This window comes from Nelumbo nucifera, chromosome 1 (assembly GCF_055504915.1).
Source record: "Nelumbo nucifera cultivar China Antique chromosome 1, China Antique-T2T, whole genome shotgun sequence".
NCBI lineage: Eukaryota > Viridiplantae > Streptophyta > Magnoliopsida > Proteales > Nelumbonaceae > Nelumbo > Nelumbo nucifera.
In genome coordinates, this window is record NC_142649.1 from 167,089,234 (window position 1) to 167,103,843 (window position 14,610).

The 14,610-nt window shown below is 40.5% G+C and overlaps 1 protein-coding gene across 7 annotated transcripts in view; it reads left to right on the forward strand.

The window, feature by feature from the left end:
- Positions 1-1,086: 1,086 nt before the first annotated feature.
- LOC104613224 (2-oxoglutarate (2OG) and Fe(II)-dependent oxygenase superfamily protein) overlaps positions 1,087-14,610 on the forward strand; it is a 41,584-nt gene continuing 28,060 nt past the window's right edge. Inside the window, exons 1-3 of one of the 7 annotated variants that reach the window (XM_010280952.3) lie at positions 1,188-1,646; positions 1,724-1,865; positions 3,614-3,691. Coding sequence is in view for 3 of the 7 variants with exons in the window: in XM_088895124.1 (XP_088751250.1) it covers positions 3,371-3,460; positions 3,614-3,691 (168 nt within the window). In the remaining 4 variants the exon portion in view is untranslated. Of the gene's footprint in view, positions 1,866-3,221; positions 3,461-3,613; positions 3,692-14,610 lie in introns of those variants that run through there. The other 6 variants (XM_088895126.1, XM_088895125.1, XM_088895124.1 and 3 more) reach the window with 6 other exon arrangements.

A 14,610-nucleotide genomic window follows, 5' to 3' on the forward strand; every position in this document is an offset into this window, starting at 1 on the left:
ATGACAAGCATAAACGCACAGTTCAATGTTGAGGGATCTCATGCTTAACCTTTACATGCTCTTGGTTCACTCGACTACCTACCTCCCCTCAAAGAGTACGTTAAGCTTTTGGGGGAGTGACAATAAAAAACATAAAAAATGTGAAAAATCATACTACAGAATTACAATAATGCCATTGGCATTATTTCATACAAAATACATGCAATACCTCACCCAAGATATACACTTGGACACTCGGATGACATGTTGTAAGTATGATGAAGGCACTTGGTGGCGCGGGAAATTGGTCACTTGTGACAACCTGGTAGTGCTAAAGACCCACTTCCCCATTAGGCAAGGAAGTGGATTTAAGATGCCCATAGATCACAGGCACAAGCGGTGCCCTGTAAACAGTAGACGTGCCACCATCAATTGCCTAGACGTGCCCACTAAGACAGACCACATAGCTTACCCTTCACAACACGTTCAAGCCAAGCCACAAGCCCTTAATAAAGGTAATGTTGCCACCATCTCAATCACCTCGTACACTTTGATTCTTGTTCCTGCTTCCTTTCTTACCTCTAACAACTTGACACCTATCGACTTAATCGTTGGAGTCCATAACTCGGGACATCCTCCCGGGCCCTCTAGTTCACTAATTTTGCAGTTCTCACTACTAGAGTCTGCTTCGAGTTCGAGGTCATCAGTGCCATGGATCAACACTTTTGATCCTCATTAGTCCCAATTACTAATTGGGGTAAGTGGGACTGACCCAATTAAACTTGATTATATATATATAATATTATGTATATATGTTAATAAATCAAGTGTTTTTAACGAAAATTATTTTATATATTATCTATTAAATTAATCCTTTTAAACATAAAATATAACAAAAATTATAAGAAAACTAAGAAACACATATACATTATTAACTGAATAACCTGAATCAGCCCACTTATTATTATTAATTAGGACAAAATCATAGTTTGGTTTGATCGGATAAAACTGACCCATTGAGATTGACAGCCCTGGACTCAACCAAAGCTCTTCCAACCACAAATGGGCCCTATATATATCTTGAGTAGGAGTTGGACGAGAGTGACTGACTGAATCCGATTTCGGATGAGAGACGGTTCCGACGGTTGATGGGCAATTGGGCATGTCTAAACAATTTAGTGGTCTAAGCTGGTGTTCGGTAGCGCTGAATCGACCTCTGAACATCGAAATTTTTGCTTTTCAGGTCGTTCAGCAGCACCTCCAAACTCAACCTTTGAAATCTGAAAATTCCCCCGAATCGTTCAGCGGATCTCCTAAGTCCTACCTCAGAACGCGCTCAGGCCTCAGAGGTAGCGGATGATATTTTGTTCCCCAAAATGCCCATTTATATTTTCGTTCTCCTGTTCTTCTTCCCTCCTCCCTTTCTCCTTTGTTCCTCCCTCCACCGTATTCTTCTGTAACAGGGATCGTCTAACAGGAATCAACTGTGGTGAACAGAGGAGTGGTGTAACAAGATTGCCAATTGTCCTCTGTAAGAGCGTAATAGGGATCCTGACCGTTCCCCATCTCTTCTTCTTTCTAGCCGCTACGGTGAACAGAGGATCGATGAACTAGGATCGCCGATTCAGCGCTACCGAACACCACCTCAGAATTGCCAATTGTCCTCTGTAAGAGCGTAATAGGGTTTCCGACCGTTCTCCCATATCTTCTTCTTCTTCTTGATTGTTTTTGTTCTCTATAACAGGGATGGAGAAGAAAAAAAATATAATGAAATAAAAGGAGGAGGAGGGAGAACGAGAAAGAGGGAAAGCAAATGGAGAGAAGTGAAGATGGGGAGGAGAAGCAGTGGCGTTGTTCTTAACGTCGCCGCTCGCGAAGCATAGCAGGTGTGCCCCCTGAACAGATTTTGTTTTGAGAGAAAATTTCTCTTATCTTTAAGTGTGCCCTTTCAAAAATTAATAAAAAGTAATATATCTCAACCCCTGTTTTCCTTCTTCGCCGATTGTTTTGTTCGCTGTTAAACCCCATTTAATATTTTGTATTTATTTTGGTGTTTAATTATTTTATTAAAATAGTTGTACTATTTTAATTATCCTTGATAGTATATTTAATATATATTTTTTTATTTATTGGTTAAGATTTTTTTTAATATTTTATGATTTTTAAATAATAAAGGAAAATTTTCTATCTTACATTATTTTTTATTGGTATTATTATATTATTAAAAGTATTATATTGTATACTTATTTTATATTATTTGCAATAATATTGTTTATTAATATTTTATTATTTTTATAATATTAATCTTATTTATTACTATTTAATTGTGTATTTTAATCATTTTATTTAAATAATAACTTTAAGGGATAAATTTGTGAAAGGGAAAATTCCCGACTAATACTTGTACTTTGGGCCTAGTGCTACTTTGGTCCCCAAACTTTAAAATGCGACAATTTAATACCCAAACTTTTAAAATGTGACAATTCAGTACCTATTGTTAACTAGTTGTTAATTAGCCGTTAAGTGGCATTTGAAAAACACAAATGTCCTTCAAGTGTTATATAATTATCTTTATCAACAATCTAAACATTGTCAAAAAATTAATAATCCCAAATCTTTGCCTTTTTCATTCAAGAAAATTAGGGTCACATTTGAGTGAGCATTTTGGTGATCCCAACTTTCTTGAATAGAAGAGGAAAGGATTTGAGATTGTTAATTTTTTTTTGTCAATGTTTGGATGATTGATAAGAAAAATTAGATGACACTCAAATGGAATTTGTGTCTTTTTCAAATACCACTTAATGACTAATTAATAGTTAGTTAAGAGTAAGTATTGGATTGTCAAATTTTAAAAGTTAAGATATTGTCGTATTTTAAAGTTTGATGATCAAAGTGGAAAGTACAAAGTACTAATTAGAAACTTTTCCTTTGTAAAATATATACTTTTCAGATATTACAACATTTAGATTACCAAATTACTCCAATAGCTCAGATCAGAATTTTCTAGACTCAAAGTACAGGGGGAGTGCATCTTGACCGGGAATTGATGCCAAATTCATGGGCAGGATGTGATTTATAGGGGGAGAGGGCTAGTTGTAGGGGGGGCTGGAATTCATAATTCTGCATCGTGTGTTTCCGTATTTTCCGTTAAGAAATTTGCAAAAGTGAAAAAGCAAATTTTCTACTAAATGCTTCTAGAGCTTTTTCGGAGGTCTTTTTGTTTTTCATACTCGAACCCGATCCAACGAGATCCAACGAGATCTGGGATTCGGTTGGATGTCAGGATGGACCAAACCCGACCTCGCGGACTTGCGGCGGACTCCAGCCCCAGTTCTTAAGCTTGCAAACTCTTCATTTCTTGTTCATTTGGTAACTGCTGAATAAAGAACAAATGGATGAACATCTGCAAATCCGAAGATTTGACGAACTTCCTTCGCCTGAGGTTTTCGCATCTCAGATTGAACCGAGAAATGTCCCTGCTGTAATGAAAATTTGCCTTTTTTGTGTTCTGTTTCGTGTTTCCTCGCAACCGCCAACCTATCTCCCTCCCTCCCTCTTTCTAAGCTTTCCTTGGCATTTTTCATTTTTATTATATATTTTTTGATGATATCTTTCATTCTTATTATCTCAATAGGTATTTCATGGCTGCACCAAAGACTGGAAGGCTTTCTCCAAGTGGAGTCCTTCTAATGGCGGCCTCGACTATTTGCAGGTTCTATCTAAATTTGCTGCTTTGTTCTGTGTTTTATTTGTCCCAAAGCTTATTGCTTTTAGGGTTTCAGTGGTAGTCCTTTGTCATGTTCCATGCTTGTGCCAAAGTTATTTGCTTTTAAAGCTTGTCACAAGGGCTTTATATCTTTCAAACTGGTTTCTCTATCTATTGATAAACTCGGAACATTGTAACAAACAATTTAGATAGTTAGGGAAGCTTACATAGTTCCGAATCTACCACATTAAATAATATTGATAAAGTAACAACTACTTTGTCAGTTGTCACTCTACCTGTATCTATCGCTTATATATTCTAACGGTGGACTTTGCACTGGATATCTGGTTTGCTAGATTTCAAAGATATCAATTACTTTGATTTTGTTAGGGTAAGTTTCTTATTTCTCCAATCTGTATTTTGCTTTTCTATTCTGTACAAAGTACCATGCTTTACAACTAAAACGAATTGGGGCTTCTTCATTCTGGTTCTAGTAAGATTCTACCTTATTTTATCATAAAGAAAGTTGGGGCTAAATGCTATAGGTGCTGCCTGCTTTCCAACGTAGTTTATCTTTGGTTTTTATGCAATGCAAACTATTCCTTTCTACATTGGAGGGTACCCTTACTTCCACTTCACCTCTAAATTATATAATTTGCTTTTGCTTCCGTTCCTTGGAGCACATTCAGGTCCTCAAATCTCTGAAACTATCCACCCATGATAGATTGGTGCACTTTTCCGAGTCTTTAAGGCATGATATACTGGTTGGAGAAGCTTTCCGAATTCCATGTAACTGGTTGAATGATGTCAGGCACATTATATCTGCATTTAAGTGCATATACCTACAACATGTAGGTTGAATCTCAAGAATCATATTTGAGACACATGAATGGCATCAGACACATCATTGCTGTATTTAAGTGCATATACGTACAACATGTAGGTTGAATCTCAAGAATCATATTTGAGATAGGGCACGTGGACATGGAAAAAAGTGCTGTCATCAACCAAAGGAAGCCTTGGTTTTCAATCCTTCAAATCTTCAATATAAAGCTGATGTGGAACACAATACAGCCTATTCATGATTCATAATAAATAAAATGTTTTTGTTCCAGATTTAAAAAAAAAAGAAGAAAGACATTCTATTATACAGTCAGCCACTTCATCACATTTAGTTCGGCTGAACTCAGACATCTGTTAACTTGTTAGACAGTTGGCTAGCCAGAAGTGGAGTATCCGGGTCAGAATCATATCAAGGCACACTTGTACCATTAACAAGTTCACAAGAGATGTTCTTGATTTATTAGTCATACATTAACAGTATAGACAGAACTAACAAATAGAGTGAAATAAGTAGAATAAAAAGATGTTTCATCATAATGACAAGAAAATTTTTTCAAATTAGATAGTGGTATGCCACTTGTTACTTGTTAGAGGAAAAGAAGTGCTTCATCAAGTTGCAGGTGGGAATTGGGTTGTTTCATTATTTGGGTGCAGGTGGAATTTGCCCTCTGAAGTAAAGTTGCTGTTCACTCCGGTTGCTTTTGGGAGATTGACAAAAGGAGGGAAGCTAATGTGGAAATGTATCAGAGCTTCTACGTTGTGGACTGTATGGGAGGAGAGAAATGCTAGAATATTTCAAGAACATGAAAGAAGTCTCGCTGAAATCAAGGAGTGCATATTGACAAGGACTATTTCATGGTTAAAATCTTCACACTTGTTGGCAGATTACTCCTTCGATGACTTAAGGAGAAATTGGGCTGCAGTGGCTGCTACAGTTTCTACCAAGATCAAATCACAAGCTGAACGGATTCCCCCACCGGATGGTGCGGTAAAATTGAATTTTGATGGAAGTTGCCAAGGCAATCCAGGACCATCGGGAATTGGTGGGATTCTGAGAGACAAAGACAACAATATGTTGTCTCTATTTTCAGGACTAGTGGGTGAAGGTGATTCAATAAGGGCAGAGCTACTAGCAGCGGTACAAGGTATACAGATGGCTAGTCAAAGTGGTGTGACAAATCTGCTAGTAGAAGGGGATTCCAAGGTGGTAGTAGGCTAGCTAATTAGGCCAGAAACAGCTTGTTGGGGCTACAAGGATCTGTTAAAGAAAGTTAAATGGATGACAAGGAGTATGATTGTTAGGTTTCAGTGGGTTAGAAGACCAACAAATGCAATGGCTGGTTCTCTGGCCAAGCAGGGGGTGTCAAGGGGAGATCTATTTTGGGCTACTTTGTAATTATGTCTCAGGCTTGGGCAGTTTTGTTGTATATGGTTCATTCCTAGGGGGTAACATCTCGTGCCTCCTCCTAGGCTGATTGTATTTTTGTTATTTGATTTAATAAAATTACTCTCACTTATAAAAAAAAAATCAAGTTGTAGGTGGGAACACCAAAGAGTGACCATAGTAATGGAAGATCAGTGAATGAGACAATCATTTTACTTACATTTTCACATGATAAAATTTCAGAATATGTTGTTTGGAGTTCTAATATCCAAGGATTTAAATATCGATACGATACGTCCGATACGAGGTGTATCGGTATCAGACAGAGGGGATATGAGATACGTTATGAATAAACCCGTATCCCCTGAATCGCGCGTATCGGAGCGATACGCACCGATACGGCTGATACGGATCGGCGACTCGGCGTTTTCTTGCGCGTGTGTTTATTGTAGAGAACACTGATGTGGGCCCCACGGCTGTGGTCCCCACTGTGTTTGTATGACAGCACATGTAATCTTTGTTAGTTATGTCAGTGTTAGTTGGTAGTTATTTTAGACAGCTTGTTATTTTCAGTTTATTATTGTTTTATTTGCCATGTAAGCATTAAGGGCAATTCTGCCCTTTCCTACAATTAGTGAACATAACATATAAATATTGAGAGAGTGGTGGCGGCAGATTGATTTTTGATCTGTCCCTCCTTTTCAAAACCCTTGTGTACTTCTGCTTCTTCTTCTTCTTCTCCCTCCTCCTTCCACTTTTCTCAATCTGAAATCCTTTGGAATCCAAGACTGACTGTAGTCTTGATCGACTACTTGGTATCAGAGCCTATCTAGGGTTTCTCATGTGTGTCTAGTCCAACCGACCACATGAGAACTGTCTAGGGCTGGAAGCTTACAAAGGACTGTTTGTTGGCTGATTCTTGGAGGTTACCAGAAAGATTTATCAGCTGACCAAAGGCTTGTAGAGATTTGGAGAGTGTTTTGGTAATCAGGAAGAACCAGAGAAGGTTAGGGTTCAGGCCACGATTGAAGGTAGTGATCAGAGTTTTCTGGGTAAGTTTTATTTTTCCCTTGAGATTGCTGTCAGACAAGATAGGTTGGACCTATCTAAGTGGAGCGGCCGAACTCTCCTTTATTTTCTCAGAGGTGATCGGTTTTTTAGGGTTTGTCATTAACCCTACGGCCAGATTTGATTGTAAATCCTTTGGAAGGTACGGCTGAGCACTGTTTATGGTCTCACAAAGGTTTTCCTAACCCTACGATTAAAACCCTAATTCTGCTTCAGCATTACAGGTTGTTTTCTAAGTGGTTCTAGACCTGTTTCGCCTTCTGAGCCTGTTTTGGGGGTGAGAACTGTTATTGGACTGATTATATTCTGACTGCCGATTGGTTTCAGATCAGATCTGAACTGATTTCATACAGTTTTCTGACTGTGATCAATTATTTAAGTGTTGTTTTCTATTGCAGTAGCCCTAATAGTTCTTAATTACTGATTCTTAACCAAGAATGGAGTTCAAAAATCAGGGGGAAGGTGTCATTGGGAACAACAGTTCTGGTAATATGTCTGAGACTGCGTTTTAGATTACAACTGTGAGATTTGACGGATCCAATTACTTGGAATGGGCCCAATCGGCCATGATGGCTATTGGGGGAAGGGGGAAACTTAGCTACATATTGGGAGATGTGCAAGAACCTTCCAAGGAGGACCCAACGTATACCAAGTGGGTTCAGGAGAATTACTTGGTTATGACATGGCTGTGCAACTCTATGCAGCCACATATCATCCGAAATTACTTGTGGGCAAAGACAACCAAGGAGATATGGGATGTCACGAAAGAGACCTACTTCCAACCCCTTAATGTTGCTAGAGCCTATGAACTGAAGTGTGAGGTAAATAACCTCAAACAAGGAGAGAAACCAGTCGCTGTTTATTTCTCTACCTTGAAATTTCTGTGGCATGAAATTGACCATCTGGAGACTCTTGAGTGGGAAAGTTCAAAAGATGCACAGACCCATAGAAAGCAAGTCGAGACCAATAGGGTGTTTGAATTTCTGGCTGGCCTGAATTCTGATTATGACATTGTGAGACAACAGATACTGACAAGAGACAGTGTGACCCTATCTCAGGCCTACTCCCTGGTGCATAGTGAAGAGACTAGAAGAAAGGTTATGATGCAGCATCAGCCCTTCCCCCCAGCCGTAGCAGCAGTTAAACCTAAGTCTGGGGGTGATACAGAAAGGGACATGAAGAAGGAAGATAAGCGGGATCTAATATGTGAACATTGTAAGAAACCCAAGCATACGAAAGATACATGTTGGAAGCTGCACCCTCATTTAGTCCCAGCAAAACTAAGGAATAAAAGGGGTAATGCTCATATGGCTGTGAATATCGATTCTGCATCCTCATCGGGCACAAAAGGCACGCCCCTAGACACCTTAGCTGCTGTTTGGGCTGCCCTAATACAGTTGGAAAAGGAGGTTGGGAATTCAGCCCAGTCATCTCAATCACCATCAGCCCCTGCCACATCAGCATTTGCTCATTCAGGTACTCGGGCCTCAGCTTACCATGCTTCAGCTCCAGGTAACACTGAACATTGTTGGGTGATAGACTCAGGTGCATCTGACCATATGACTAGCTTGCCATCATTGTTCACTACTTATCACTTATCTTCTGGTAGAGATAAAGTACCCATTGCTGATGGCTCCCTTGTTCCCATTTCTGGCAAGGGTGACATCAAGTTATCTGATACTATCCCCTTATCCTCAGTCTTGCATGTTCCTAAACTTGATACTAATTTGCTTTCAGTCAGTAGTATTACAAAACATTAGAACTGTTCAATAACATTTTTCCCTGACCGATGTGTTTTTCAGGACTTGGAGACGAGTAAGGTGATTGGGACTGGCCATGAGACGAATGGGATCTATCTGCTTGGAGAGAGTTCTCATTGGAAAGAGCCTGTGGATAAGAAGTCTTTTGTCTCTCAGTCTATGAGTCCAGTTATGCTCTGGCATAATCGATTAGGTCATTTATCTTTTCGGTCTTTGAAGAGTCTGTTTCCTACTTTGTTTGAGTCAGTTGAGATGTCAAATTTGAGATGTGAGAGTTGTGAGCTTGCCAAACATTGTAGAACATCTTATTCCTTGAGTAATAAAAGAAGTAGTAATTCTTTTGATATTGTGCACACCGATGTTTGGGGCCCGTATCACATCCCTTCTATGGGGGGGGTACAGATATTTTCTATTGTTTGTTGATGACTATATCTGTTTTTCTTGGGTCTACCTTATGCGTTATCGAGATGAGGTTCCCGCTCTGACCCAAAACTTTCATCAGATGATTTTAACCCAGTTTGGGGTCAAAATCAAAATCCTCAGATCTAATATTGTAAAAGAATACTTTGCCAAGCCACTAGCCTCTTATCTACTCAATCATGGGGTTATTCACCAGAGCACTTGTCCTCATACACCACAACAGAATGGGGTTGCCGAGAGGAAGAATAGGCACATTTTGGAGGTGGCTAGAAGCATTATGTTTACCTCCAATGTGCCTATCCATTTCTGGGGTGATGCTATCCTCATGGCAGTGCATCTCATTAATCGGGTTCCCTCACGGGTTCTTGACATGAAGCCTCCGTTTACCCTTCTATACCTAGACGAAGAGTTGTTTACTGTTCCTCTTAAAACCTTTGGTTGCACCGGCTTTGTTCAGATTCTTGGACCCCATCATTCCAAATTTGACCGTAAGGCCTCCAAATGCATTTTTCTCGGTTATGCACAAACTCAAAAGGGTTATTGCTGTTATGATCCTGTTTCGGGGAGGAGATTTGTTTCGATGGATGTCACCTTCTTTGAGGAGGTACCCTATTATCCTAGGGCTTCTCCTAAGGGGGAGAGTAGTGAGAATTTGGGTCTTTTTCCTCAGGGGGAGTGCAGTGAGAGTGGGGTTAACTCATCTGAGGTTCCTTTACCCATTCCATTGAGTGATGAGGGCTGTAATGGTGAGGGTTGTTAGAGGGATCAGGAGTTGAAAGTTGTTGACGGGTGTATTATATGTACTGTACACAGGTTTAGTACTCGTAGGGGTATTTTTGTAATTTTACAGTTCTATTGTGTTGTATGGTTAGTATAGTATAAATGCAATGCTTCACTTGACTGAAGTAGAACTTTTGAGGCCTCAACTCTGTTGCCTCTTCTTCTTCTTCTTCTTCTTCTTCTTCTTCTTCTTCTTCTTCTTCCTTCTTCCTTTCTTCTTCTCCTTCTTCTCCTGCTCAACATGGTATCAGAGCAGGACCGTCCAGGCCTGGAAAACAACCAGCCGAGGTCTCTCTCCACTGCTGCGTAGAAGCTTAGTCCTGATGCTCGAAGACAAGGAAGAGGAAGTATTCTCTAGTGCTGCTGCTAGTCTCCACTGCCGAGTAGGGTTCTGCTGCAAGAAAGCTGACTGTTCAACTTCCTAGCGCAGAAAGGGGTTTTGCTACAAGTTTTTTCTTCTTCTTCCTTCATCCTTCAGCCTTAGGTGCTGGTAACTGGAGTTGCTCGGCTAAGAAGACTGTAGAAAACCATCCCAGATGTACGAAGGAAGGTTCTGATTTGAAGAGAAGTTCGAGTCCTTGACTGTACTGCCTATTCACAGTTCGGGTGACCTAGGTACTGAACTGTTTTTTTCTGTTTATAGTTCTCTTCTTGTACGACTGTTGATGTCCCAAAATTTGAGTAGGGACTGTCCCCCTTCCTCCGATTGTGTGTTGCTCTATTCTGCTCTCTAAGGGACTGTTGATGAACCCTAGATCCTAAGTGACTGTTCGGCTGCCCTGGAAAGTGGATATCAACCGATTAGGTGTGGTGAACCACCACTCATATTGCTGTTCCTACTAAGATTTTTTATTTTTTTTATTTTTTTTTCAGCTGAGAAGCTGTATTAAAGTTGTAAAACTGTAGGTCATTCAGACCTGGTTACACTGCAAGTGCAGTTCGTATATTGTTCAGTGGACTCCTACACAGTGTAGGTCATACAACCTAGTACTGCTGTTGCAGTGTTTGTGCTTGGTTCCCTGTGAAACCGAAAATCTGCAAGTGCCTAGTTGTGGACTGTAGTAGCTCTATAAGGCAGTGTGCCTTTGGTTTTGTGTACTTCTAAACCTAGAATCATGAATAGTGAAGATTCAACTACATCCGAAATCTCCACAATGCTGAATGGAATGAGTGGGAATAGTGACCTATCCTTCCCTATGGCTGTTGTTCCTCTTGATGGGTTAAACTACCTAGAGTGGTCAAGGGGAGGGGGATCAAGCTATACATAACTGCAAGGGGAAAAATAGGTTACATAAATGGAAGAATCAAAGAACCAACTTTTGGAAATGCAGAACATGATAGATGGGATCAGGAGAACAGCATGGTTATGTCTTGGCTTTTGATCTCCATGCAACCGCAAATAAGGAAGAACTTCATGTGGGCTGAAACTGCAAATGAGATTTGGGAACAGACAAAATCCACATATTCTGAACTTCGACACTATGCCAAGATTTATCAACTGCAAGCAGCTTCATCTACTTGTAAACAGGGGGAGAGGAGTTTATCAGTTTATTACTCTGACTTGACAACTGTTTGGAAGGAGTTGGATCATTACCAGAATATTGATTGGAAGTGTGATGAAGATGCAAAATTGTACAAGAAACTTGTCTCACAGCAAAGGGTGTTTGCCTTTTTACATGGTCTCAATCCTATCTATGAATCCATCAGAGTACAAATTCTAAGTTCTAAGGATCTTCCTTCAATTCAGGAGGTCTATGCTCTTGTCCAGTCTGAAGAGAGCAAAAGAAACTTGATGAACAGCACCGGAGGGGATGCAATTGTGTTGGCGGAAAAGGGGGGTTCCTCTACTAGTGGTGGCCCTTCTTCCAAGAGAAGGGATCTCTAGAAGAAAGCAGAAGATAAGGAAAAATTGTGGTGCACTAATTGTCAGAAGCCTCGGCACACCAAAGATACTTGTTGGGATCTCCATGGGAAACCAAAGTGGGCTCAAGATCTACCTAAGAAGCAAGGCTCAAATGTAATTAGAAGACCCGGGCAACAAGGTACCAAGAAACACCACATGGCCAATATGGTTACTCGGGAGAATCAACCCTCCACTTCTACTGTGACTCAAACACCACATGGCCAACATACCTACTCTGGATCTGACCCAAGGGAGGATATTGTAAACTCCTTCCGTGACCATTTGGACCTTTATGGTAGAGCTATTCACCAGATGGATGCTCCTCCCACCACCTCTTTTGCATCCACATCAGGTAATCCTGCCACAACTTTCCATGTTGCTTCTCACGACCTTGACTCTCTATGGATCATTGATTCTGGAGCGTCAAAACACATGACTGGTATGTCTTCTTACTTTCAAACTTATCACCCTCTTTCCGGAAGAGATAAAGTGAGACTAGCTGATGAATCATACACTTCCATAGCTGGTCAAGGAACTCTCTCTCTTCCCCTCGGCCTTACTCTTTCTAATGTTCTTCATGTTCCAAAATTCCCTATGAATTTGTTTTTAGTTAGTAGTGTTACAAATTCCTTAAACTGTTGTGTGACCTTTTTCCCTTCCTATTGTGTGATTCAGGATCTGGCCTCGGGGAGGACGATTGGTAGGGGACGTATGGTTGATGGACTCTATATGCTGGAGAATACGGCTGGCTTTCATGTTACAGAGTCTATGAGTCAGTTCAGAAATAGTAAAATGTATTTGTGGCATTGTTGTCTGGGTCATTTGTCTTTGAGTCCTTGAAAGTTGTTTTCCCAGAATTGTGTAAGTCTGTGTCTGTTTCTAATTTTTCTTGTCAAACGTGTCAGTTAAGCAAGCATTGTAGAACTCAATTTCCTCAAAGAAATAGTAAATCTGAGTTTCCTTTTCACATTGTGCATTCTGATGTGTGGGGCCCTGTTACTTTACCTTCTGAGAGTGGCTACAAGTACTTCATTACCTTCATTGATGATTATTCCAGATACACTTGGGTATATCCAATGCGAACCCGTGAGGAAGTACCAAAAATTATCCAAGATTTTCAGCGGATGGTCTTCACCCAATTTTAGACTGAAATCCAAATATTTCAATCAGACAATGGAAAATAATTTTTTCATAGTGACCTCACGAAGTTCTTTGCTTCACATGGCTCACTTCATCGGAGCTCTTGTGCCCGCACGCCACAACAAAATGGTGTGGCTGAACGGAAGAACCGACACCTTCTTGAAATGGCACGAGGTTTATTACTCCACATGAATGTTCCCAAACGATTTTGGCTTGAGGCTGTCCTTTGTTCTACATACCTCATTAACCGAATGCCCTCTCGTTGGTTAGAGTACAAAGCCCCACATCAGTTTCTCTTTCCTAAGGCCCCTCTTCTTTCTATTCCTTGTGTTTTTGGTTGTCGGTGCTTTGTCCAAAACCTATCTCCCACCCGGGGGAAATTGGACTCTCGTGCTATCCCGTGCATATTTCTTGGCTACTCATTCTCTCAGAAAGGGTATCGTTGCTTTGATCCTGTTTCTCGGAAATTCTATGTCTCCATGGATGTTACCTTTTTGAGGATGAGCCCTTCTTTCCTGTTTCTCCTCAGGGGGAGTGTAGGCATGAGGAGAAACTGGTTCAACTACCTCTTTTTCCTACTCCTCCTTCTCCCCCTTCTCCTTTTGATCCTCCACCTTTCCGTGTTTTTTCTCGTCGTCGTAAAGGCCAACCAGGTTCAAGTGCTGTGGAGAATCCAGAAGCCGTACCTCAAATGCCATCAAATTCCTTGGGGGAAGATCATACTCACTCAGGTAACTTGACTCCCAACCTCCCTGTTGCTAATGATCTTGACCTTCCCATTGCCCACAGGAAAGGTGTTAGGTCATGCACCACTAAACACCCCATTTCCAACTTTGTTTCCTATGAGAAAATCTCACTTTCATTTCGTGCTTTTCTTACCTTCATTGACAGTATCCCTATTCCCAAGAATGTGGCAGTAGGTCTCTTAGTACCAGAATGGACGAAGGCCATGAAGGAAGAAATTGATGCTCTTCATAAGAATGGCACGTGGGAACTTGTTGATCTCCCTAAGGAAAATGATCCAGTTGGATGTAAATGGGTGTTCACTGTTAAGCATGGGGCTGATGGAACCGTGGAGAGGTATAAAGCTCGTTTAGTGGCAAAGGGTTTTACTCAAGTGTATGGGGTTGATTATGCTGAAACCTTTGCCCCTGTTGCCAAAATGAACTCTATTAGAGTCCTTTTTTCTCTTGCTGCCAATCTGAATTGGGATCTACATCAGCTTGACATCAATAATGCCTTCATGAATGGTGACCTTGAAGAGGAAGTTTATATGGTTCAACCCCCCGGTTTTTTGGCTCAAGGAAGTGAACAAAAGGTGTGCAAGTTGAAGAAGTCTTTATATGGGCTGAAGCAATCTCCAAGAGATTGGTTCAGTAGATTTCATACTGCAGTTCAGCAAAGGGGATACAAGCAATGTCAGTTAGATCACACACTGTTTGTAAAAAGAGTAGAAGGTAAAATGACTACCCTAATAGTATATGTGGATGACATAATTGTTACTGGTGATTGGAAGGATGAAATTCAAAGTTTGAAGGACTTCCTTGCCACTCAGTTCGAAGTGAAAGATCTAGGACCCGCAAAATACTTCCTTGGAATTGAGGTTGCCCGATCAAAAAAGGGTATC